The 27311-nt window shown below is 43.7% G+C and overlaps 1 protein-coding gene across 1 annotated transcript; it reads right to left on the bottom strand.

Annotated features, from left to right (window-relative positions):
* Positions 1-2106: 2106 nt before the first annotated feature.
* On the bottom strand, positions 2107-14063 carry LOC116521823 (vomeronasal type-2 receptor 26-like). Its single transcript, XM_032236473.1, has 6 exons — positions 13816-14063; positions 11707-11884; positions 8392-9249; positions 7083-7310; positions 5076-5202; positions 2107-3002 (listed from the first exon to the last, which is right to left on the bottom strand). The coding sequence occupies exons 1-6, from the start codon at positions 14061-14063 to the stop codon at positions 2107-2109; spliced, it is 2535 nt and encodes an 844-aa protein (XP_032092364.1).
* Positions 14064-27311: the final 13248 nt, after the last annotated feature.

The following is a 27311-nucleotide window of genomic DNA, read 5'->3' as shown; positions in this document are numbered from 1 at the left end:
TGGGCTCATGCTTAATGGAGAGGAACCTGCCATTTATGAAACTACACAGTAATCTTAGGATTGGGTGAAGTTTCAATAGGGGGGAATGATACAGCATGGGTTGCACAGGTAAACCCACCAGTGGCTGGCCAGGTTAGGTGGTCTTAATAGAATGGACCTTATAGATTCATTTTAGTTTGGCTTTTACTCCAGTGCCCTGGAGTCCCAAAGTTGACTTTTAACTTCCTCATATTACAAATAGGGCTGAACAGTGTGGCAAGACTCTGTAAAGGAGGGGCACAGGAAGCCAGACGTGGGGGGAGAGATACAACAGAGAAGTTGCAGAAAACTGTTGGTATGAATATCTGCTTTTGTATTTTTCCAAGATGTACTTCCCTGTTCTGAACAGGGGTTTTTACGTTTTGTATGAATACGCCTCTTTAAACGCCCTCTGATTGACGAAGTTTGATTAAAGGTATAAAATCACTGCCCTGGGCGTAGCCAGGCCAGTTCAGATGTTGGTGTGTGAACACGCTGAACTCGATGCATCCAATAAACCTGTTTCTCTTCCTTCGTGGTCTCAAGTCCTGATCTTTCGTAAGTAGATTACAAACCTCAATCTGCTGCAACATTCTTACAGACTTCCAGTGTTGGGGCATTCACAATTTCTGGAGGCAAGCAAGTCCACTGATTAATTTTTCTAACTGTCAGGAAATTTTTCCTCAGTTCTAAGTTGCTTCTCTCCTTGATTAGTTTCCACCCATTGCTTCTTGTTCTACCCTCAGGTGCTTTGGAGAATAACTTGACTCCCTCTTCTTTGTGGTAGACCCTGAGATATTGGAACACTGCTATCATGTCTCCCCTAGTCCTTCTTTCGACTAAACTAGACATACCCAGTTCCTGCAACCATTCTTCATATGTTTTAGTCTCCAGTCCCCTAATCATCTTTGTTTCTCTTCTCTGCACTCTTTCTAGAGTCTCCACATCTTTTCTATATCGTGGCGACCAAAACTGAATGCCATATTCCAAGTGTGGTCTTACCAAGCCATTATAAAGTGATATTAACACTTCACGTGATCTTGATTCTATCCCTCTGTTTATGTAGCCTAGAACTGTGTTGGCTTTTTTGGCAGCTGCTTCACACTGCTGGCTCATATTTAAATGGTTGTCCACTAGGACTCCAAGACCCCTCTCACAGTTACTGATATTGAGTGTACCTGTGCATTTTGTTTTTCTCGCCTAAATGTAGAACCTCATTCTTTTAACCATTGAATTTCATTTTATTATAAAGTGCCCAATGTTCAAGTTTGTCAAGATCCTTCTGTATCTTTAGCCTATCTTCTGTAGTGTTGGCTATTCCTGCCATCTTGGTGTCATCTGCAAATTTGATGAGTTCCCCATTTATCCCCTCATCCAGATCATTGATGAAGATGTTGAAGTATACTGGGTCTAAAACAGAGCCTTGGGGTACTCCATTGCATACTTCCCTCCATGTAGAATACCACTGAGGACTAAACATTGAGTGCGTTTGGTCTTATATATGTTGACAGCAGTAAGACAATTGTACGCAAAAAATGGAAAGACATTTCAATTCCCAGCATGGACGAATGGCTACAGAATCTGATGGAGTTGGAAGAAATAGCTAAATTGACCATTTTGATTAATGAAAAGAACTTTTGTTGCTGCATGGAGACTGTTTCTGACCTTTTTGCTTGAGGTAGAAACAGAATGAAATTTGATTTTAGGTTTTACCAATTAGATTAATATGTGTTTATAGAAATGACTACTTATATTATTATGGAAAAGCAAAAAGTTGTGGTTTGATGTTAATGCTTTATTTTACTACAACAGAGGGAGTTGGAAATCAATGCTTTTCTTTTCTTTTCTCCAGGATCTCATCATTTTTCTTTTCCCTCTTTTCCCCATCGTCTTCCTATTTACTTTTGAATTTTATTCTGTAACCTAATAAAGTATTCTTATTTCATGCACCAAGTATAGATTTTTAATGATATTCTGATTCCAGAGTCAAGAAATACCATTATCTAATGAGTTTTGCATTTTGTGCTTCAATAGAGGGAAGGTTGTGTTCAGCTGAATCAATGAGCAAACTGAAATCCATGTTCATTATCATTTTTTTACTAATTGTTTCTTTGTATTTAAATCAGGCCTCAAAATAATGATATAGCACTTGGGGGAAAAGATGCAGCCCAGTAATCCAGCTGCAGAAGCCAAAATGGAAAAGATCTCCACAGCCACCATGTATTTCCCCTTGGTACTCAAATAGGTTGGAACAAATGATATCCAGACACTACAAAAGACCAACATGCTAAAGGTGATAAATTTAGCTTCATTAAAGCTGTCAGGCAACTTCCTAGCTAGGAAGGCTACTGTGAAGCTGACAGAAGTCAAGAACCCCAGAAAACTAAGAACAATATAAAACATTGTGGTTGAACCTTCATTACATTTGAGGACAATTTCTTCCACTATGGAATGCACGTCAGAATCTGGGAACGGGGGAGAACTTGCCAACCATATTACACAAATAGTGAATTGTGCTAGGGAGCAAGATAAGACAATAGTGTTGGCCAGTCTTTTCCCCACCCATTTCCTCATTTTGGAGCTTGGCTTGGTGGCCATGAAAGCAAGGATAACAATTGTTGTTTTGCCCAATATGCAAGAAAGAGCTACAGCGAAGATGATGCCAAAAGAAGTTTGCTGCATTAGACATTTCACTTGATCAGGTTGCCCAATAAAGAACAAACTGCAAATGAAAGAGAGCAGGAGACCAATGAGAAGAATGTAGGTGAGGTTCCGGTTGTTGGCTTTGACAATGGGAGTTTCCTGGTGTTTAATGAAGATGCCCAACACCAAAGCTGTGATAAAGGAAAAGAAAAGACTAATGGTGGCTAAGGTGACTCCCAGTGGCTCATTGTAAGACAAGAAAGATGCTCTTTTTAGAATGCAGAGATTTTGAGCCTTGTTTGGATATTGGTCTTCTGAACATTGGAAGCAATCAACTGCATCTGGTAAATAAAAGCATCATGGTCAGTTTTTTAGAAATAGATAGTTGAACTGAGAGTTAATGAATTCATTTATTTCTCATTTAGTAATAGCAATAGCCCTTAAACTTATATACTGCTTCATAGTGCTTTCCAGCCCTCTCTAAGTGGTTTACAGAGTCAGCTTATTGCCCCCAACAATCTGGGTCCTCATTTCACCTATCTTGGAAGTATGGAAGGCTGAGTCAACCTTGAGCCTGGAGAGATTCAAACTGCCAAACTGCTGGCAGCTGGTGATCAGCAGAAGTAGCTTGCAGTTCTGCACTCTAACCACTGTGCCACCACACCACCGATAATGCTTTTTTATATTTAGTGCCATTCTATAAGTATGCCAAATCAATCAATCTATCTATCATCTATCAATCCATCTATCTATATATCATCTATATATCATTTGTCTTCTATCTATCAGGAGAGAGAGGGGGAGAGAGAAGGAGGGAGAGAGAGAGAGAGAGCACTTTCTGGTGAGGTCTCTCCTTATTAAAAAAAATCTAATAATAGAATATTTTATCATTCAGAACTCAACTAAACAGCAAAAAAATGTTCTGATTTAGGTGGAGGAGGAAGATGTATATTATATGCTATACTATTACATAATTAGCTCTTAAAATTAACAACTAGATCCCAATTCTATCCTAGTCCTCTTTTTCACACACACGTATATCAGAGAGAGAGGGAGGGAGGGCAGAGGAGAGGGAAAATACCTCAACCTAGAAAGGAAAAAATGTAGTAAATTTAATATATTTAACATTTATCTGGCAATATCATTGCAGGATCCAATTGGTCACTGTGACTAGAGGTTTAGCTTTCCAAGCTTTGGGACTCAGGCTGGAATCCATCCAGCCCGGCTCAATGATTTCTCAGCATATAGAGCAGTAAATACATCTGAGATGAGTATGACAGTCATACAATATTTCAGCCAACTTAAACAAAGCAACAGTATAACAAAAAAGAAAGGGTGGGAAATGAGAGGAACAGATGCTGCCCCAGTGAGGTTTTATGGACTCCCCAAGATACACAAAGTAGGGGTCCTTCTCAGACCTATTGCAGCTCCAAAGGAGTTGCAGTTCCCACTGTTCTGACTTAGGCTTCCCCAAACCACGAAGCAGACTCTTTATCCCAACAAACCCTTTTTGATTAAGGTACTATGAATTCCTCTCATTCATATCCAGCAAAGTCCCAGCAAACAGTCTTTTAAGGGTGAATTTACAATCACATACCTTATCTGGCTTCAAGAACTGCCAGGCTGATATCTTCAAAACACAACACTGTTTAAGAAAGTACTTGGAAAGGAGTCTCTGAGAGTCACAAACCAATTAAGCAAACTGATTGTCTCCTGCAAACTCCACTCTCCTTTCTCTTCTCTTTATTCCCTATGGAAGGGGCCATTCACCGTCCACCTGTGCCTTTACTCCCGAGTCGGCCCTTGTTACTTAGCTATTCCCTTCTCCTGGCAGCTCTGCACATGTGCACATTGGGAACAGGCTCCAGCTGTTCTTCTGCCCCACTGATCTCTGACTCTGAAGGCAGCTGATAACATTTGGGCAGCCCTGACCCCATATCTGCCTCCAATGGAGAGCATTCATCAGATCCTTCCCAGGACTCCAGGACTCCAGGACTGGCCCATGTTCTTCCCCAACCTCCTCATTGCCTGAGTCTGCCACCAGCTCCTCTGGCCACTGGCAGGCCACAATACCCATGTGCAATCTGGCTAAATGGCTAGTAAAACCCTTAAGCTTCCCAACTCCATCCCTGAACAGCATGGTAATATCCTCCACACCATTTTTAATCTGGAGAGAGAGAGAGAATCTCCCTAAGGATGGGCTCTAGCATGAGTCTGAAAGCTTGGAAGACTAAGTGACTGACTCAGATTGGATCCTGCAACATTATCCTGGGACACATGTCTTTGTCTTCATTCATGAGCAATATCATTGGTTCAGCCACCACATTAGAAGTCAGTTGTAGAAAGTTTTAAAAGAATAGAATTTTGAATCACAGTTAAGGAGACTGAATAGTCCTGCACAAGACAACTCTTACCCATCTGGTTTGAAATTTTCCCTTTTGCACATCGAAAGCAATCATAACAGCAAAATGGCTTCCCTTCTATTTTCATCTTCCTGGACCCTGAATAGCAATTGTCATTGCATACAGAAAGAGGTGGAACCTATCAAGATGTATAAAGCAGGATTTATTGAAAATAATAAGGTTTTTTTTTCCATAAAAATTCTATTTCAAAGTGGATTGTACTTTTAAATAACAAACATAGGAGGTAGATGGCCTGAAAACACCTGCTGTTTTAGAGCAATTATAGCAATATTACTTATATACTGCTTCACAGTGCTTTTACATCTCTCTCTAGGTGATTTACAGAGTCTGCATATTGCCCACAACAATTTGGGTCCTCGGAAGGATGGAAGGCTGAGTCAACCTTGAGCTTGGTGAGATTTGAACTGCCAATTTGCAGTCAGTCAGTACTCAGCAGAAGTAGCCTGCAGTAGTGCACTCTAACCACTGCGCCACCGTGGCTCAATTATATTAAATCAATTATATTAATTATTTTATTATCTTAAATCAATGGAAATTTTGTAGAAAATACGGCAGCTATAAAAACCAAGGTTAGGAAAAGAAGAATTGGACATGAAATTAATATCATTTTGCTAGGTGAAAGTCAAAATCCAGAAGAAATTGTTGGCCATCCATAAATTATATGGAAATAGAGAGGAATGATCTTTAACCCTTGGTTTCAATTCCTTTTTTTTAATGTTTGAGAAAGTAATGGTTAGGTGTTCTCTCTGGATCAGAGTTTTGTTGGTGTTGTGAAGTTGTGTCCAACTCATCACCAGCCCATAGACAATGTTTCTCCAGGACATCCTGTCCTCTATCATCCTCTGGAGTCTCTTTAAGCTCACACAGATTGTTTCAGTGACTCCATCCAGCCACCTCATTCTCTGTTGTACCCTTCTTCTTTTGCCCTCAATCTTTCCCAGCATTAGGCTCTTCTCTAGTGAGTCCTTCCTTTTCATTAGGTGGCCAAAGTATTTGAGTTTCATCTTCAGGAACTGGCCTTCTAAAGAGCAGTCAGGGTTGATCTCCTCTAGGACTGACAGGTTGGATCACCTTGCAATCTAAGGGACTCGCAGGAGTCTTCTCTAGCACCAGAGTTCAAAGGCCTCAAAAACATCCTCAAGAAAAGAGATGCCATCTTGCTTCCTACTACATTTTTCACAAAATGTTTAAGCAAAAGTAAACAATTTTTATAAAAAAATTAGTTCCAATTTAAAATTAAAAGTAACTTCAAATTTAATATATATACCGCAAATCCAGCTTCAATAAAATCAAAGAGCTATTGGGAAATAAACCATGGATTTTCCAAACATACCATCTCATTATTATGGAAATCTTTTAACACAGCAGGAGAAATCTCCTAATGCAGTAAGATTAAAATTACTGCACTATGTTCAAACTTTGTGTACTATGTTATATGTAGTTTTAATTACTTTAATGTACTTTCAAATTTGTTTTTTTTTTAAATTAGGCAATTTTGAAATGCCATCAAGAAAAGACTTTAGGTGTTGTATTAAGTATTGCTAATATCATTAGATATAAATAAATTATTTTAATTCTTGGTATATATGAGCCACAGTGGCACAGTGGTTATAGTGCAGTACTGCAGGCTACTTCTGCTGGTCACCGGCAGCTGGCAGATCAAATTTCACCAGGCTCAAGGTTGACTCAGCCTTCCATCCTTCCGAGGTCGGTAAAATGAGGACCCAGATTGTTGGGGGCAATAGGCTGACTTTGTAAACTGTTTCGAGAGAGCTGTAAAGCACTATGAAGTTATATATAAATCTAAGTTCTATTGCTACATAGATATTTAAGTCTCTATAGCCTTTGAAAGTCTTCAATGTTACATCTCAAGTTTCTGAAAACACCTCTACAGTTTTCAAGCTGACATCTGAAGACAGATCTATTCAAATCTATAATTCTGAAAGCAAGAGGGGGAGTTAAGGAATGTGCACCATTCGAAATCTGAGCAAGGAATACCTGGTTAAACATAGTGGGCCAGGTGATGTCCTGTGCAGAAAGGGTGATCAGCTTGTCTGGAGAAGCTGTTGGGTCAATCTTTCCAACTTTGACTTTAATAAAGGTCTCATTTGGGAAGGTGACCCAATTGAAAATGTCAAATCCAGTCTCTAGGTCACCATTTTCATTAAGGAAGATTTTCTGTCCTGCAGTGTTATTAAATGAGATAGTTCTCAAATAGTGATGGAGCTAAACAGAAGCGAAGGTTGACAATTAATAGAGTGGGAAGAAAGGGAGGGAGGGAGGACAGTTAAAACATTAAAAATTGTAAAAGTAAATATTTATAATAATACACTGAAAACTGCCAAGAAATCAAGAAAGAATGAACAAAAGGAAGGAGGGAGATAGGGACTGAGGGAGGTTAAAATACTAAAATTTGTAAAAGTAAATATAATAGTATACTGAAAACTGCCAATAATATCTTCTCTTCCAAGAAATCAAGAATTAATGAACAAAAGGAAGAAAGGAGAGATGGATGGAGGATGGATGGAAGGAAGGAAGGTTAAAATACTAAAATTTAATTTAATTTAATTTAATTATCAAAATTTATATGCTGCCCAATCCCAAAGGACTCTGGGCGGCTTACAAAAAAAAGAGAGAAAAAAACAGTTTAAAATCACAACACCACATACATTCATTCTAATCGGGGCTGAATCTCAACAATGAGGTCAACAGCCCCAGGCCTGCCGGAACAGCCAGGTTTTTACAGCTTTCCTGAAGGCCATGAGAGTGGGTATGGTCTGGATCTCCGGGGGTAGCTGGTTCCAGAGAGTCAGAGCAGCCACAGAGAAGGCTCTCCTCCAAGGGCCCGCCAGCCAACACTGTCTGGCTGACAGCATCTGAAGGAGGCCCAATCTGTGGAATCTTACTGGCCTCTGGGAGGTATGTGGCAGTAGGCCGTCTCGAAATGTAAAAGTAAATACAATAATGTACAAAAAACTGCCAATAATATCTTCTCTTTTGAGAAATCAAGAAATAAAGAGTGAAAGAATGAATGAACAAAAGGAGGAAGAGAGAGAGAGAGAGGGAGGGAGGAAAGAAGATATAGCTCCGTCTTCTTAATGTTTTCCTCCTCCTTAGAATTATTGTAGCATTGTTTTCTATTCCCAATTACACAGATTCCTTCAAGTGCTGAAAGGATGAGAAAAGTGGAGTGACAGGAGACCTAAAATAATCACTCCAGTATTCTCATTTGCCATCCCCACACTAGAACAGCTCACTGCCCTCAGATAAAAGAGCAATGGGAAATGTTCATTCACTCTCTTATTACCTGCCATTTTTGAATAAAAAATTTGGATCGCTCAACTTTTGCCCTTGTTCTGTATTTGGACTTGGGGAAAATCATGGCTTGTAGAGCATGTGCCACAGCATAGACTGCATTGTAGATGCTGTAACTCTGTCCGGTCATGGTGGTGTCAAACACAGACTTAGGAAGATTGTCCAACTTCTCTTCTCCGGTGCACAACATTCCAGTGTCTTCATCTAACTTATCTTTAGGAAAAGAGCAATCAAAAACCTGCTCCCAAAACACTTTCATTAAATGGTCTTCCATTTCTGATGTTGGGTTTCTTGTCTGAAGGAATTTATTGAATCCAGAGATCTCCTTGGAAGAAATTGCAAAAGATATCACACCATGGAAAAAGTCTACACCACACACTCTTTGAAAGGGAAGGGATGTGAACTCCATCTGGCCTGGCATTATCCAAACTTTGTCTTTTCTCTTGACAGGCATCTCTTCAAATGCTGGAAAATAGGGCAGCATTCTAAAAATCACAGTGACCTGGTTTTCACAATATAGGATAATAACATTGGCTGTACTATTCATGATCGTAATGTACATTTTACTAAAATCTTTAAATACATCACCAATATTATTAGAAAATATTTCTTTGGCCATCGGTTCCATGAAGTCAAAGCAGATACCTTTCTGGGGAAACAAAGTAATAGCATTTTGCATGAATCTCTCTCCATTTTCATTACGTTGGACAATCAGTCCAACCCACGTCCACCTTAAGTACAACAGCAATTGGAGAATACCCATAATCTGTTGGTCACCATCTGGGAAAAAACGATGCAAAAGGGCAGTTTTTATCTCATCTTTTATCACTGGAGAAGATCCATATATTAGCTAAATATTAAAAAAAGGAATATGGTTTTCCAACTGAATATTCATTATCTTTGAAAAATCTGTTATTAATTCATACTCTTTCATTACCACTACCAAGATCTAATCATATTTCAAAAAATGATGTGCAGAATTTTCATTCAAGGCCTGCAATTCTAGGAGACCAGAGGTGGTATTCAGCAGATTCTGACCAGTTCTGGAGAACTGGTAGTGGAAATTTTGAGTAGATCAGAGAACCAGTAAATACCACCACTGACTGGCCCCACCCACATCTATTCTCTGCCTCCCGAGTCCTAGCTAATTGGGAGGAAATGGAGAATTTCCACTAAATCTCAACCATATTTTATCCTTCCTCTGCCACATCCATCAAGCCATGTCCACTAAGCAATGCCATGCCCAACAAGCCACGCCCACAGAACCAGTAGTAAATTCTTTTGAATCCAATCACTGTAAGAGACATACAAAAACTGGAGACCTCAGAAATGTTTTAATTTAGGAAATATTTTACTAAAAATTGATCACAAATGTTAAGGGTTAAAGCTATTTGGTTCTGATTAAAGAAGGAAACACATCCCAGTGTTTTCCTAGTTTGTCCTCATAGGAAACAGCAAAAAATGACATTGTGGTGAGATGGGATAAGATAAATGATGCAAGAACATTGCTTTGTATTCAATATATACACAGCCCCTTCTCCTGTATGTTTTTTTAGTTCTCACTTCATAATCTTTATGCATCCTGATCAGGGGTGGGTTGTTGCTGCCATTGCTTCTAGTTCACTGTATGTGCATGTATAGTTGAGTGTAAATTGCTCTGCGCATGCGCAGAACATAAAAAATGATTAAAAACCAAGCCAGCAATGACAGCGGCGATCGGGGAACCAGTTCAGAGGTGTGGCCAGCCTGCTGTCCCTACCAGTTCGGCGATCCAGTCCCAATGTCCATTACCAGTTCACCTGAACCGGTGTGAACCAGTAGCAACCCAACGCTGATTCTAATCTGGATATATACCAATATGCATGCAACTAGGGGTATCGATTGCTAACATGGAAAGGGCACCACACTGAATCTGCACAGTGAATGAATTTCCTCCTTTTCATTTCAATTATTTCACATTCTGCTAATATAATGGCCTCTTACTTTCCAGATTATGTTATCTGAATCCCAAGATAGCATACTGTGAATCAAATATTTTCCCTCAGCATTTTCAACTGGGAACATAAAATATGAAATTTCACAGTGACAAACATTGTGTGACATAACATATTCAGATGCTAAATCTTTGGATCATTTCCCCCATTTTCAATATTTGGCAGAGGCAAAAATAGTGTCTTACACATTACAGAGACTTAAGTCACTAATTTCAGGCAAAAGGAGGAGGAGGAGGAGGGGGGAACAAGAAGAAGGAGAAGGAGAAGAAGAAAAAATCATAATATTATGATAAGATTTACTAAATACCAACAATCATTAGCAAGAATATCTAATACACAATGTAGTACGTTAACTAGCTGTTTGTCTTTCAGCTATGCTCTTTTTTTTTAACTGCGAGAGGGAGAACACAGGCAGGCAGGAATGAAAGGAGAGGGAGGGAGGGGGGAGAAAAAGAGAGAAGGATGGATGGATAGATGGATGAGAGAGGGAGGGAGGAAGAAGGCAGGCAGACAGACAGGAAGGAAAGGAGAGGGAGGGAGGGAGGAAGGAAGGTTAATTTGCAATATAAAACTCAAGATACTATTCCCAAATAATAACATAATAAATGGACTTTGATTAGGTCCATGATTCCATAATATTACGATGAAAATGTAATAGCATTTTTTATCCTGTTTATTTATAAATAGGTCAAGAAATTATGGTATATTAATTGGTTTAATTGGTATTAATTAATTAATTAATTGTCTTTTGTTTCTTAGGCAGAACCTCTTTCCCTTGTGCCCCAATGTCATCCATATAGTCCATTACACCTAAGTGACAATTAAGGAGTAAATCAAATATAGTACCTAAAAATAACCATACCATATGGCCATGACATATTTTGTTCATCTCTATTTGGATTACCCTTTTATTTCCAAATCACAAAATGTAATATAAAAGAATTGCTTGATGATTTCTTGTTGCTTTATAAACTTAGGTTTGTAAATGGGTGGAGGGGGTGGAGAGGAGGGTCTGGGAAAGCAACTATAACCTTACATTAAAAGTTAACATTACTATTCATGATTGGGGTTTCCTGGTCTGGACTCTCTATAAAAAGGTTGGCATCAATTTTGCCAGCCTAGAAGTGTTCACCCTGTCTCTATTGCCTTTGTATTCCAGAGAATGAGGAAGGTGTCAATTCTGAAATGCTTTCTCAAATCTTCTGGTTTGGACTCAAATTTATTTCATTACACCATTGTCTAGGTTGCATCTCTTCCTCCTCTCTCAAGATTGCTCTCACAGCCCATTAGATTTATTCAAGAAGAAATCTCACCTGGGGCATCTTGTAGACATTCAAAACGTTGGCTATGAAGGGGCAAATATGAGAGGTAGGTCCCGCAATAACAGATAATGCCCAATCCTTGGTATCACACTTATAGTTGGGAATGAATCTGCTCCGTGTTGAGAGAAGCTCCATTGAAGCCAAGTAGGTCCATCTCGCCATGAAGTAACTGTTAGAGATGTGCATACCCAGAGTCACATTGGGTAAAATGTGATCGTTTTCATTGATCTCCTTTACAGCAAAAACCAAGGCCAGGATATGTTGATAGTTCTGTAGGAAAAATCTGCAATGAGAGATACACATCTAAATCATATTTCATTTCCTAAAGAACATGAAATTACATATACTTTATTTGTAATTCAACTAAACACTACACAGAAAACCTGATTGAATAGTACGCTTAAGGAAATCATGTAAATGCCATAGCACTCAGAAACTGCTTCCATTGCTACAGAGGCACTGAATTGTATGAATAATTTGTAAATTGCATGACCACCAAATGTATAACATTCTAATAGAAGAATATGAAATCAAATGCAATATTTATATAATAATTGAAATATTATTCAAAAAATAATTCAGAGCAACAATAATTCCGAGGGAAAATGTACTTGGGAAAAACATAAAAGTATAATTTTTCAGTGGAAGATGGTGACTGTTATGATTCTTTCAATGATTATAAACAATTTTCAGTAGGAAATAGATGAATTGCTCAAAGGAACATTACTAATTATTAATATCACACACAAACACACACACAAGATACAGAGACTAGAAAGAGTACAGGGAAGATGGTTAGGGGACTTGGGGCTAAAACATATGAAGAATAGTTGTAGGAATGGGTTATATTTAGTTTAATGAAAAGAAGGACTAGGGGAGACATGGTAGCTGTGTTCCAATATCTAAGAGGCTGCCACAGAGAAGAGGGAGTCAAGCTATTCTCCAAAGCACTTGAGGGCAGGACAAGAAGTAATGGATGGAAACTAATCAAGGAGAGAAGCAACCTAGAACTAAGGAGAAATTTCCTGACAGTGAGAACAATTAATTAGTGGAATGGCTTCCCTTCAGAAGTTGTGGGTGCTCCATCACTGGAGGTTTTCAAGAAGAGTTTGGACAAACAATTGTCTGAAATGGTAAAGGTTTTTTTGGGCTGAACAGAGGGTTGGACTAGAAGACCTCCAAGGTCCCTTCCAAGTCCGTTTTTCTGTTAATAATCATATTGTCATCTACCTGTAAGACACACTTCTAGTTCTGTATCTTTAGCTTTTCCACCTCCCTAGGTTGTGGGTTTTTCCCCCTTTAGGGAGTTTGTATATGTATGAAGAATCTGTTCTGAAACATACTTGAGGGCAAAGATTGTGTATAAATCTTTTTCTTTGAACATAATAGACCTTCAGAGGGATCCCTTACTTAGAAAAATAAGTAACTGTTTCATTAAGGTAGACAGGCTGCATGCTTGCTGAAGCACCTGTTTAGAAATCAAATGCAAAGAACTACATAGCCCCATTGTTTCCTAATATTCAGCACAACCATTGTGAAATGATGACATTAAATTGGCAACAAACAAAACAGTCATTCAACAAAAAAGCATGCATGATTCATTCCATGGTGAGTAAATAAATCACAATAGCACTTAGACTTATACACTGCTTTACAGAGCTTTAGAGCCCTTTCTAAACGGTTTGTGGAGTCAGTTTATTGCCTCCAACAATCTGGGTCTTCATTTTAGTGACCTTGGAAGGATGGAACCTTGAGCCTGGTGAAATTTCAACTGCTAAATTGCAGGCAGCTGGCAATCAGCAGAAGTAGCCGGCAGTGCTGCACTCTAACTTCTGCACCACCATGGCTCATATGAGAAAAAGCTCAATATGGAATCTTAATTAAAAAAAAAAAAAACAGGTGAGATTTGTCATAAGAAATTTGTATCTGTGTATGCATTTATTAGTATAGAAATCTATAGTCGAATGAAGGAACTAATTGGCAGGGAAAAAAAGAAATAATTTATGTTGCAAGTAATAATACTAATTAACTCAGTCCAAGCATCCTATTATAGAAGGATATCTGGTCTGAGATATACTACAGTTAAGAGAAAGTCTTTACATGAGCTCATCAACCAGTTCTTCAGACGGATGTCTTCTGAAAAGCACTGGATCGGATATCATGTAGAATTGAGATAGTATCCCAGCCATTATGAAATCCCCTGACAAAAAATACTTGTGCTTGATAAAGGGAGATTTCCCCACAGCACATGCATTAATCTGAGGAGTAAGGCATGTAACCCCTGGCAGTAATATTGCTATGACCGCAATGAAAAATGCCATCTTCTTCAAGAATACCTGTGTCACCATATATGAACCAGTTCTGCCTGCAGCAATGAAACCTGACAAAAAAATAATAACCTCTCTCATGCATTAGAATAGCTTCCATATATGTTCTTTCTCAAAGAGCAGATTGTTCTGGCTCTCTGGCCCCACCATTAATAACATCTTTCACTCCTGACCTGTTCTTTGGGGTTGTTTTTGAACATCCCCAAGGATTTGAGACGAAGCTACATAACTAAGACTCCCTAGGTAATTATAGGGGAAATCAATGGATGTTCAGTGAATCTTGTTGGAGTCTTTGAAGGTTGCTTTATTTGTAATTTAATTGTTTCATGACATTTGTTTTTAACCTTCCTAACGGGAATAGGTCTGCAAGCAGCACAGAGAGTCCTTTTGGGATGGGCATCAGGTATGATGCCAAGTAAATAAACAAAAAAAAAACCCTCATTGGAGACACATTACATTTACAATGTGAATCAATTTCAGAAAAGGAAGTGCTAAAATCTACCAGAACTATATTTTTAACATTATATTTTCTGCAAAGTAAAAATGCCACTTGCTTTTTTTTTTTCTCATTTCCAATGTTTTTGGTCCATATCAGAGGTGGAATTCAGCCAGTTCGGACTGGTTCAGGTGACCTGCGAGTGGACCTCCCATCCACTCCAGCTCTATGCCATCATATTTAGCCACATTTTCTAGGTCGTGCGCATGTGTGCAAGCTGCACGCATGAGCAAAGCATAGGTGCAGAAGGCATGCATGCTCATGAAGCAAGTGTGTGCACACGGGGCGAACCAGTGGTAAACCTATGTGAAATCCACCTCTGGTCCATATCCTCATGTCTTTATAGTGACATGATATGGGTGATAATTTCCTGGCTTGGTGACTGATATAAACCTCCTCTGATTGGACTAATCAACTTGCGCACCAGTGGTGGGATTCAGCCAGTTCGCACCTATCCGGGAGAACCGGTTCTCAACTTTCTAAGAGGTTCAGAGAACCTGTTGTTGGAAGAAATCTTCCTTTGGTTTTTTTCCACTTTACAGGGCTTATCCTGTAAGGAAGGCAGGAAGGAAACATTCTGGTGTTGTTTCTAGCCTAATCTTTATTGCCCTGCTTACAGAAACTGCCTCTCCGGTTAACTCTTATTACATTGTAACAGCTAAGGCAAAGTGCCCATCGACCTGAGTAATGTTGAGTTGGCCACGCCCACATGGCCACATGACCCCTAAGCCCTGCCTACCCACCTGATCATTAGGACAGAGAACCGGTTGTTAAATTATTTGAATCCCACCACTGTTGCGCACCATTTTATTTTTTTAAAGTGCAATTTGTATTGTTCTATAACTGCCCATATCACTATGTTTTGCATCAGCTCAGCTTTCTGGATACTTTTCAAGGGCACATGTAAAGCACATTACAATAACCTAATCGGAAAATGACTACAGCATCAGCGACCATGAGCTGAGTCTCCCATTTAGGAATGGGCACAACTGGCATATAGTGGGAAGTTGTGCAGAAGCCCTCCTAACTGTTGGAATCCATCACCGGGTGTGTGTGCAGGGCAGTTTCGGCTGCCTGAAACACACACACACACACAAGGATGGAGAAAACATCGTACCAGGATATGTATAACATTCCTTTTAGCAATATGTAAACATTCCTTTTAATTAGCGTGCAGAACTGTACCAGCCTGTGTGCGAAGATGTCCAGCACAGGCTGCGCTGGCATCTGCAATTATATCATTTGGCAAGCACCTCAAATGGACACAGGAATGTGAGCCATGCGTGTATTCCTCACATCTCTCTCCCCACTTTTTTCCCCGCCTAGAGCTGAGCTTTTTGCCACACTGTAACATTATTATTGGGGTAGAATAGCGGCAGTAAAAATGAACATTTTACCAAAATTTTTATTTCTTTTTCAAATGTTACCAATACTTAAAAGAGATGCGAATCTTTCAGAATGGCAGAAGGGTATTAACAAATTTGTGTGGGCAGGAAAGAAGCCGAGGGTAAAGATGAAAATAATGCAAGATGCACGTGAAAGAGGAGGATTGAAATTACCTAACTTAAAATTATACTACGACGCAGTGGCATTATCTGCAATTAGTGACTGGATTCATCTAACTAATGACAGAATTTTGAATATCGAGGGATATGACTTGTTATATGGTTGGCATGCTTACCTGTTATTTAACAAAAAAATGGATAAGAAATTTAAAAATCATATCTTAAGAAATGCTTTATTGCGGGTTTGGAAAAAATATCAACATAAATTAAATGATAAAGTGCCCATGTGGGCAATTCCTAGACATGCAATTGAAAATATGAATGTAGAACAAAAACACGATAGAACCACCTATAGACAACTTCTTATCTCAGAAAGAGGGGTGATGCAACTAAAATCTTTAGAGGTACTTAAAGAAGAGAACACACATTTGGGTGAACTACTGCGCATGCGTGGGAAATAGAATGGCTGCCGAATTCCACCGCTCCGAATGCTTGCAACCAAGAAGATATTAACCGTGGCGACCAGGACCCCTAATATGGTAACGGAGGGGTTCCTTTTGGGCACCAGCCTTCAGCCTTCCCAGGGAGGTGGTCGTTTAGGGAGGGGGCCGCCCTTAAGCGGCTCCAGGAACAGCTCCGGAACGACGAGATCCTCCCTGGCGTGGCTTTTTACATCGGACTTTTTAAACAGCTGGGAAGCGGCGGCGACAGCTCTGTGCGAGAGGCGGAGGCTTTGGCCCTGCCGTTTGGAGAAGTGCCGAACCCCCTCACTGATTGACCAACATCGTGGGGCTGGCCTATGCCCCGAAGAGGAGGTGGGAGGCCCAGGAGAGATGTCTAGACTGGACTGGGACTGGGACCGGGAGGCAGAGGAATTGATTCCCTGTCTCCGTTACAGCTTCACTCCTATCCCCCCCTGCATTTTAAAAGGGCGTTTTGCCACGATTTCATCGCTGTGCCTGCAGGACCTTAAAAGTTCTGACCATCTATCGGCTTGGCTTAGGAGAAAAACTGGAAGAACCAACTTACGGACTCCCGGTGGCAGCCATTACCATCAGCTGCCTCCATTACAATTAGCACTGCCTCAAGAGTGCTGTGTTGGCCGGGAAACTGAACTCCCTCTAGTGGCCATTACGGGTATTTATTTGAAACCTTTACCATTACCCAGCACTATTACATCAGGGAGGCAGTGTGTTAAGAACTTAGACGCCCTCCAGTGGACATTGTTAGTATTTCTTTTTGGACATATACTTTTCTGGACCATTTACAGCTTTCTATTGGACTCCCACTAGACTTTATTAATTAACTTTGCGCAATTTATAATTTCTCTCTTTTCTTTCATCTTTTTCTTCTCCCTTTGTATGGGTTATATATGAGGTACGCATGAGATGAATGAATGTCCCACTTTTATGACCATATTGTTGTAAATTTTGTGTTTTTTTTAACTTTCACGTGGGGACTGTTTGGGGGAGTGTTTGAGTATGTATGATTCGGAGGACCTGCCGGGAGTTGCGGGGGCTATGGGGGTGGCTGAGGGGACCAGAGACACGGGAGAGGGTCGGGGTATTGCGGTCGTAACATGGAGGGGCAGATACGGCGGGGACTTTAGGGCAGGCCATTACCGGGGAAGGAGGGTTCGCTACATTGCAGAGATCCCTCCTTCCGGCCCTAGGAGTCCCACTCCAAGACCAGATGGCGGAAGTAGTCAGGACCCTGGTCTCAGGCTGTTGTCGCTAAATGCCAGGTCTGTTGTTCATAAAGCTCCTCTCGTCCGGGACTTAATTTTAGACGAGAGGGCAGACCTGGCATGTATTACTGAAACCTGGCTGGGCCCAGAGGGAGGAGTCCCCCTTGTAGAGCTGTGCCCAGAAGGATTTCAGGTGCTGCATCAGCCGAGAGCCCAGGGAAGGGGTGGGGGTGTGGCCGCCGTTATCCGGGAGTCGTTAGTCCCTCGTAGGGTCCCTGCTCCGGAGATTGTCGGGTGTGAGTCTTTGCTGTTAAAGTTGGACCTCAAGGGTCAAGTGGGTCTGCTGCTAACGTACCTGCCTCCCAACAGCGTTGCAGCAGCCCTCCCCTCGCTCCTCGAGTCGGTAGCCGAGCTGGCAATTGAGTTCCCTAGGTTGATGGTCCTGGGGGACTTCAATTTGCCGTCGCTCGGTGAAAACTCTGATGGGGCGCAGGAGTTCATGGTCTCCATGACAGCCATGGGCTTGACCCAAGTAATTCGAGGCCCAACCCACTCAGCGGGACACATGCTTGACCTTGTATTTCTCTCGGAGCAGTGGATTTGTGATCTTGGTCTGAGGGGGAGCGACATCATACCCCTGTCGTGGTCAGACCACTGCCTACTGAGGCTCGACTTCCGGAGGCCAAACCCCCACTGTAGGGAGGAGGAACCGACCAGGTGGTTCCGCCCCAGGCGCCTTATGGAGCCGTCAAGGTTCCAGACAGAGCTTAGGGTTATTCCTGACACTCTCGCCCACAGTCCGGTGGAGACTCTGGCTGCTGCGTGGCACTCGGCAGCGTCGGAGGCCCTCGACCGGATTGCGCCACTGCGGCTCCTCCGAGGCAGCGGATCCCGGAGACCCCCTTGGTTTACCGAGGAACTCCGGGAGATGAAGCGCCGGAGGAGATGCCTAGAGCACCGTTGGAGGTCCGATAAGTCCGAATCGAACCGAGCAATGGTAACCACCTGCACCAGGGAATACACCAGAGCACTTAGGGCAGCAAAAAGATCGCACATAGTTACCCTGGTTGCATCCGCTGAGTCCCGTCCAGCCGCCCTGTTTAGGATAACCCGCTCCCTATTGAACAAAAGGGAGGCGGGGGAACCCTTGCAGGGCAGGGCTGAAGAGTATGCCCAATTCTTAGCGGACAAAATTGCTCGGTTTCGGTCGGACTTGGACTCCACCCCCGCAGTTCCAGCCGAGGCACAGGGGGACCAAGTAGAACAGCTCTGGGTTGAGTTTCAGGACGTTACCCCCGGGGATGTGGACAAGGCCATGAGAGCTGTAAGTACCTCCACCTGTGTTCTGGATCCGTGTCCCTCATGGCTGGTTACGAACTGCAGTGAGGTGACACGAGGCTGGATCCAGGCGGTCGTGACCGCCTCCCTTCGGGAGGGGAACTTCCCCGCCGCACTGAAAGCGGCGGTGGTGAGACCCCTCCTGAAGAAACCATCTTTGGATCCAGCTGTTCTTAATAGCTATCGTCCTGTCTCCAACCTTCCCTTTTTGGGGAAGGTTGTTGAGAAGGTGGTGGCCTTTCAGCTCCAACGGTCCTTGGAGGAAGCAAACTACCTAGACCCCTTCCAGTCAGGCTTCAGACCCGGTTACAGCACAGAAACCGCTTTGGTCGCATTGATTGATGATCTCTGGAGAGCCAGAGATGAAGGACATTCCTCCATCCTGGTCCTCCTTGACCTCTCAGCGGCTTTCGATACCATCGACCATGGTATCCTTCTGCGACGACTGCGGGGGGTGGGAGTGGGAGGCACCGTGCTACGGTGGTTCTCCTCCTACCTCTCGGACAGGTCGCAGTCGGTGTTAGTGGGGGGGCAGAGATCGTCCCCTAGGCCCCTAAATTATGGGGTGCCTCAGGGTTCGGTCTTATCCCCCCTGCTATTCAACATCTACATGAAACCGCTGGGAGAGATCATCCGCAGGCACGGGATTAGATACCATCAATATGTGGACGATACTCAATTGTATCTGTCCGCCCCGTGCCAACTCAATGAAGCGGCAGATGTGATGAGCCGGGGTCTTGAGGCCGTTATGGACTGGATGAGGGTTAACAAGCTTGTGCTCAACCCAGAAAAGACCGAGTGGCTGTTGTGTTTTCCTCCCAAAGATTTGACTAATATTCCAACACTCAGGCTGGGGGGTCAAATTTTGCACCCCTCAGAGAGGGTTCGCAACTTGGGAGTCCTCCTGGATCCACAGCTGTCATTTGACCACCACCTAACGGCTGTGACCAGGGGGGCATTCGCCCAGGTTCGCCTGGTGCGCCAGTTGCGCCCCTACCTGAATCGGGAGGCTCTCACAACAGTCACTCGGGCCCTTGTGATCTCTAGGCTGGAATACTGCAATGTGCTCTACATGGGGCTGCCCTTGAAGAGCATCCGGCGGCTTCAGCTAGTTCAGAACGCAGCCGCGCGAGTGATTGCGGGTGCACCCCGATTCACCCGCATAACACCCATCCTCCGCGAGCTGCGCTGGCTGCCTGTCGATCTCCGGATGCGCTTCAAGGTGCTATTAATCACCCATAAAGCCCTACATGGCAGTGGATCTGGATACTTGAGAGACCGCCTTCTGCCAATTACCTCCCTGCGACCAATAAGATCCCATAGACTAGGCCTCCTCCGTATTCCATCGGCCAGCCAGTGTCGGCTGGCAACCACAAGGAGGAGGGCCTTCTCAGCAGTAGCCCCGGCCCTTTGGAACGAGCTCCCCGTGGAGATTCGTACCCTCTCCACCGTCCAAGCCTTCCGCATAGCCTTGAAGAACTGGCTCGCCCGTCAGGCCTGGGGATAAGGATAGTTACCCCTCCCGAATGATGAATGTATGTTGCCTACCATTTTATTACATGTCTTCTATCTTGATGTTTGTGTTCCCCCCTTCCCAGTTTTATGTGAGCCGCCCTGAGTCCCCTCAGGGAAAAGGGCGGCCTACAAATTCTAATAAACTATAAACTATAAACTATAGAAGGTAGTTCAAACGTGGTTTCAGTATGGTCAACTACAGGCTAGGTGGAAAACAGATCAAAAATTGGCTTTGTAAAAGTTGAGGATAATTTGTTTAAACAAATAAGAGATCAAAGCTCAATGCACATAAAGAGGATATATAATGTACTAATACAGATGGATTCTGAAACGGAACTGATTAAGGATTGTATGATAAAATGGGCTCAGAATATCGAGGAACCAATAATGCTTGAAACATGGGAAAGAATCTGGGTAAGAAATGTGAAATTTACACAAGCACAAAACTTGAGAGAAAATTTTTATAAGATGTTTTATAGATGGCACCTAGATCCTAAAAAGCTTGCCTCTATGTATCCAAATGTTCAACCTAAATGTTGGAGATGTGGTTCTTGTGATGCTACATATTTTCATATATGGTGGACATGTCGTAATGTCAAGGCATTTTGGATAAAAATATGGTGGATCCTGCAAAACATTTTCAAAAGAAGGATAAAATTCACCCCCCAGTTGTTTTTACTGGGTATATGTATTGACTTTACAGCAGCAGAGACTAATTTGGTTCTGTACTTAATAACGGCAGCAAGACTCTTGGTGGCGCAGTATTGGAAGAAGAAAGATTTACCTACAATTCAAGAATGGACTTTGAAAGTTATGAACTTAGCCGAAATGGCCAAAATTTCAGCATATCTCAAAGAACATTCAAACGAGAGATATAAACGAGACTGGAAAAAATGGATTGATTACATAAAAAGTAAATATGGGACTAAGAAACTCCAGATAGCTTATGCTTAGTATCAGTAACAATTTAAATTGTTTAAAATTTGGGTAACAGGAAGAAGCTGAGTTCAATGTAGAGATATTTTAGACTGTGATTGTCCAAAAGTTATACCACGTATGGTCTTTGGGAAGTCGGGGGGAGGGAAGGGAGGTGGGGATTTAGGGGGAGGGGGGAGGGGGGAAATACAATATGTGTTAAATTCCATGATTGCATTTGTATACTGTGGCTTTTCAATGTTAGTGCGAAAATAGAACAAACCGAATATACTGGAAGGTAATAGAAATATACCGAAGGAAAGAGTCGAGTGAAAGAAGAAGGAGGGTGGAGAGGGTGAGAGAGAGGAGGAGGAGAAGGGAGGGAGGGAATGGATTAGAGGGAGTGATAGGGTTAGGGTTAGAAAGAAGGGGAGGGGAAGTAGGCGTAGAGGGGTGTGTGAGAAGGAAGAATGAAAGTTGGAGGGGGTTGAAAGAGGGTGTATGGTGGACCAAGGTGGTATATTGGGTTTGTATTGTAGAGGGCATTTTCTATATAAGTGAGGGCCGTGTTTATTACTCAATGTTATATGCCCTGATTAAGCACAGTAAATATGTGATTGTATAGAATGAAAACATAATAAAATATATATATTAAGGAACATTATTATTGGACTTAGTTAATCATGTGCCTTTTGATGTAATCATATACACCTTCTCTTTGTTTGTACCTAATAAAAGAGGTTCTCCGAGCCTTGTTCAGGGCCCTCATCCCAAGGAAATATTTGTCCGGTGTTTTCCTTCTCATTCGGCCAAGAGCATGAGTGGCCCACTGGAAGTGTAAAGCCGCACCTAACCATGATTACATCTGCACTTTGAGCAGGAGTTGAGAGTCTTGGAGGACACGTAGGCATGATCTGATCCAAGAACACAGCTAACAATTTATTTCAAGCAATAGCCAAAGCTTCAAATTGACCATGCAACAGACCATTGCCATCATTCCGGAGGAGGTGGAGACAATTTGGGCGCCCGTAAAGACTGGGTGACTTGGATTTGGATGACTGATTGCAACTGCTGCCACCATAGCCCCTCCGGGCACCCTCCTCCCCCCTTCCCTTGTGGCTCAGCCCTTAAATTAACATTACTCTCGCCTTATCAGAGCCCTGTTTGTCTGGACATTTTCCCTTGGCGGACTTGGAGAGTTTATCCTATTGCCTGTTAATAACATTGTGGATCCTCTATCTATCTCCCCCATTGGTCATCTGGCCCTTTTTCAGCTGGGCCTTTAAACATCAAATTTTATCTAACCACAACCCCAGGGAGGCTGGACTTGCTATCTCAGCTACTCTAGCTGTTTTGGCCATCATTAGCTGGACTTCAGTTGTTTCAACCATCTCAAACGCCGACCTGAACTTGCACTTTTAACAGCTGTGCAATCTTTCTTTCTTTTTCCTCTCTTTTTTCTTGTATTTCTTTCCTTCCTTCTCTTGTATGGGATATGTATGTGATATGCATGTGATTGAGTGAATGATCCCACTTTTTATTACCTATTGTTGCTATATTTTTTGTGTTTTTAATCATTACGTGGGGACTGCTTGGGTGAACGAATGAGTGTGTTTGATTCGGAGGACCTGCCGAGGCACGCGGAGGCCATTGGGGTGGATGGGGGAATTGCGGACACGGGAGTGGGCCGGAGCATTACGGTCGTAACAGGGAGGGGCAGATATGGCGGGGACTTTAGGGCTAGCCATTACCGGGGAAGGAGGGCTCACTACATTACAGAGATCCCTCCTTCTGGCCCTATGAGTCCTACTCCAAGGCGAGATGGCGTGAGTAACCAGGACCCTGGTCTCAGGCTGTGTCGCTAAATGCCAGGTCTGTTGTTCACAAGGCTCCCCTCGTCCGGGACTTAATTTTAGACGAGAGGGCAGACCTGGCATGTATTACTGAAACCTGGCTGGGCCCGGAGGGAGGAGTCCCCCTCGTAGAGATGTGCCCAGAGGGTTTTCAGGTGCTTCATCAGCCGAGGGCCCAGAGAAGGGGTGGAGGTGTGGCCATTGTTATCCGAGAGTCTCTAGCACCTCGTAGGATCCCTGCTCCGGAGCTTGTCGGGTGTGAGTCCCTGCTGGTGAAGTTGGACCTCAAGGGTCAAGTGGGTGTGCTGCTAACGTACCTGCCTCCCAACTGCGTTGCAGCAGCCCTCCCCTCGCTCCTGGAGTCAATAGCCGAGCTGGCAATTGAGTTCCCCAGGCTTATGGTTCTGGGGGATTTCAATTTGCCTTCGCTCGGTGAACACTCTGATGGGGCGCAGGAGTTCATGGCTTCCATGACAGCCATGGGATTGACCCAAGTAATTCGGGGCCCAACACACTCAGCGGGTAACATGCTCGACCTCGTATTTCTCTCGGAGCAGTGGACTTGTGATCTTGGTCTGAGGGGTAGTGAGATCATACCCCTGTCGTGGTCAGACCACTGCCTACTGAGGCTTGACTTTCGGAGACCAAACCCCAACTGTAGGGAGGAGGAACCGACCAGCTGTTTCCGCCCCAGGTGACTTATGGACCCCTTGAGATTCCAGACGGAGCTTGGGGTTATTCCTGATACCCTCGCCCACAATCTGGGGGAGACTCTGGTTGCTGTCTGGAACTCGGCAGCGACGGAGTCTCTTAACCGGATTGCGCCACTACGGCCGCTCCAAGGCAGTGGATCCAGGAGGCCCCCTTGGTTCACTGAGGAACTCTGGGAGAGGAAGCGCTGGAAGAGACACCTAGAGCACTTATGGAGATCCAATAAATCTGAATCGAACTGAGCACTTCTAACATCTTGCATCAAGGAATACATCAGGGCAATCAGGACGGCGAAAAGAACTTATATTGCCACCTTGATTGCCTCCGCTGAGTCGCGCCCAGCCACCCTGTTCAGGATAACCTGTTCCCTCCTAAATAGGAGGGATACGGGGGATCCCCTGCAGGGTAGGGCTGAGGATTAAGTCCAGTTTCTAGCGGACAAAGTTGCTCGGTTTCGGTCGGACTTGGACTCAGATTCCGCAGATCCAGCTGAGGCACAAGGGGATAATCTGGTAGACCATCGCTGTGTTGAGTTTCAGGATGTTGCCCCTGAGGACGTGGACAAGGCCATGAGAGCTGTGAGTGCCTCCACATGTGTACTGGACCCGTGCCCCTCCTGGCTGGTTGCTAACAGCAGGGAGGTGACACGGGGCTGGATCCAGGCGGTTGTTACCGCCTCCTTTCAGGAGGGAGTCTTTCCCCCCGCACTTAAAGCGGCGGTGGTGAGACCCCTCCTGAAGAAACCATCTTTGGATCCAGCCGTTCTTAACAATTATCATCCAGTCTCCAACCTCCCCTTTGTGGGGAAGGTTGTTGAGAAGGTGGTGGCCTTTCAGCTCCAACGGTCCTTGGAGGAAGCTAGTTATCTTGACCCATTCCAGTCCGGCTTCAGGCCTGGCTACAGCACAGAAACCGCTTTGGTCACATTGACCGATGACCTCTGGAGAGCCAGGGACGGAGGCTACGCCTCCATCCTGGTTCTCCTTGACCTCTCAGTGTCTTTCGATACCATCGACCATGGTATCCTTCTGGGACGACTGCAGGAGGTGGGGGTGGGAAGCACTGTTTTGCGGTGGTTCTCCTCTTACCTCTCGGACAGGTCGCAGTCGGTATTAGTTGGAGGGCAGAGATCGACCCCTAGGCCCCTAACATATGGGGTGCCGCAGGGTTCAGTCTTGTCCCCCCTACTTTTCAACATCTACATGAAACCGCCGGGCGAGGTCATTCGGCGGCATGGGATAAAATACCACCAGTATGCAGACGATACTCAGTTGTATCTTTCCGCCCCATGCCAACTCAATGAAGCGGTGGACGTGATGAACCAGGGCCTTGAAGCTGTTAGAGACTGGATGGGGGCTAACAAACTCGTGCTCAACCCAGATAAGACCGAGTGGCTGTTGTGTTTCCCTCCCACTAATTCGGCAAGTATTCCATCTCTCAGGCTGGGGGGGTCAAACACTACGCCCCTCAGACAGGGTCTGCAACTTGGGAGTCCTCCTGGACCCAAGGCTGACTTTTGAACACCATTTGTCAGCTGTGACCAGGGGGGCATTTGCCCAGGTTCGCCTGGTGCACCAGTTGCGCCCCTACCTGAACCGGGAGGCTCTCACAACAGTCACTCGTGCCCTTGTGACCTCTAGACTGGAGTACTGCAATGTGCTCTACATGGGGCTGCCCTTGAAGAGTATTCAGCGACTTCAGCTAGTCCAGAATGCAGCCGCGCGAGCGATTGTGGGTGCACCTCGCTTCACCCATATAACACCTATCCTCCGCGAGCTGCACTGGCTACCTGTCGATCTCCAGGTACGCTTCAAGGTGCTACTTATCACCCATAAAGCCCTTCATGGTAGTGGATCTGGGTACTTGAGAGACCACCTACTGCCAATCACCTCCACTCGACCTATTAGATCCCATAGATTAGGCCTCCTCCGAGTCCCATCTGCCGGTCAATGTCGACTGGCAACCACGCGGAGGAGAGCCTTCTCGGTGGCAGCTCCCCGTGGAGATTCGTACCCTCACCACCCTCCAGACCTTCCGCACAGCCCTCAAAATCTGGCTATCCCATCAGGCCTGGGGCTAAAGACTGTAACCCACCCGAATGGTATGAATGTTGTGTTTTTTAATGACGTACTGTCCTACGTGTTAAATGTTTGTCCCCCCCCTTTTGAGTTGCAAGCTGCCCTGAGTCCCCCCAGGGAAAAGGGCGGCATATAAATAAACTTCTCAAATCTCTCAAATCTCAATCCTCTGAAGCCCATCTAGGATAATCAGTTGGATTGGGGCTGGACCAATGTAACGGGACCAGCCTCCCTGCAGTGTAATTGATGCTGAACAATCCTAAAGCAATCTGAACAGGATCTGACCATGACAAGGGAGATACCAAGCACTTCCATAGTTTAGCAGCTCTGATAGGAACACCAGATTCTATTTGTTACTACTGTGTAGTATCAGTCTCTGAATAACCAGGGATAGGTCTATATTGATCATAGTGGCCATGAACGCCTAAGTTGACTATTAGAGAAGGCAAATTGAAGTCCTCCAAGATCATAAATTTGGGAAACTTCACTGCCAACCCAGAGAGGTGCATAGCCAGGAATGTTGCAACGCTGCTGGGAGGATGGCAGAATAGCAAGAATTTCAACTGATTCCTAGATTCTGAGGGATATGCAAGGCCCCACATTTAGGGAACACCACTAAAACCTATTAGAAATTTAAGGTGTCAGCCCTCTCATGTAAACCATACATGTAATATGATTAAATGAGCAAATTCTATTTTATTGTAAGGCTACATTAAAAAACTAGGGACTTTCTGAGTGTGTAGATCAGAAAGGTTGGCAGTTCAGTGGTTCGAATCCCTAGCACCGTGGAACAGAGTGAGCTCCTGTTACCTGTCCTGGCTTCTGCCAACCTAGCAGTTTGAAAGCATGTAAAAATGCGAGTAGAAAAATAGGAACCACCTTTGGTGGGAAGGTAACAGTGTTCTGTACACCTTTGGCATTTAATCATACCACTCACATAATCATGGAGACGTCTTCGGACAGACTCTTTGGCATTAAAACAGAGATGAGCGCCACCCCCTAGAGTCAGGAACGACTAACACATATGCGCAAGGGGAACCTTTACCTTTTCCTTACATTAAAAGAATCCTGCAAGTCTGAAGGTACAAAATTTATGCCGCTACTTTTAGATATTTAATAAATTAGGGCCTGTCCTTCCTACTGTAAGTTTTTTCTTCCAGCTTTTAAATCC

This window comes from Thamnophis elegans, chromosome Z (assembly GCF_009769535.1).
Source record: "Thamnophis elegans isolate rThaEle1 chromosome Z, rThaEle1.pri, whole genome shotgun sequence".
In the NCBI taxonomy this organism is placed as follows: Eukaryota; Metazoa; Chordata; class Lepidosauria; order Squamata; family Colubridae; genus Thamnophis; species Thamnophis elegans.
This window is presented reverse-complemented; position numbering and strand designations above follow the sequence as displayed.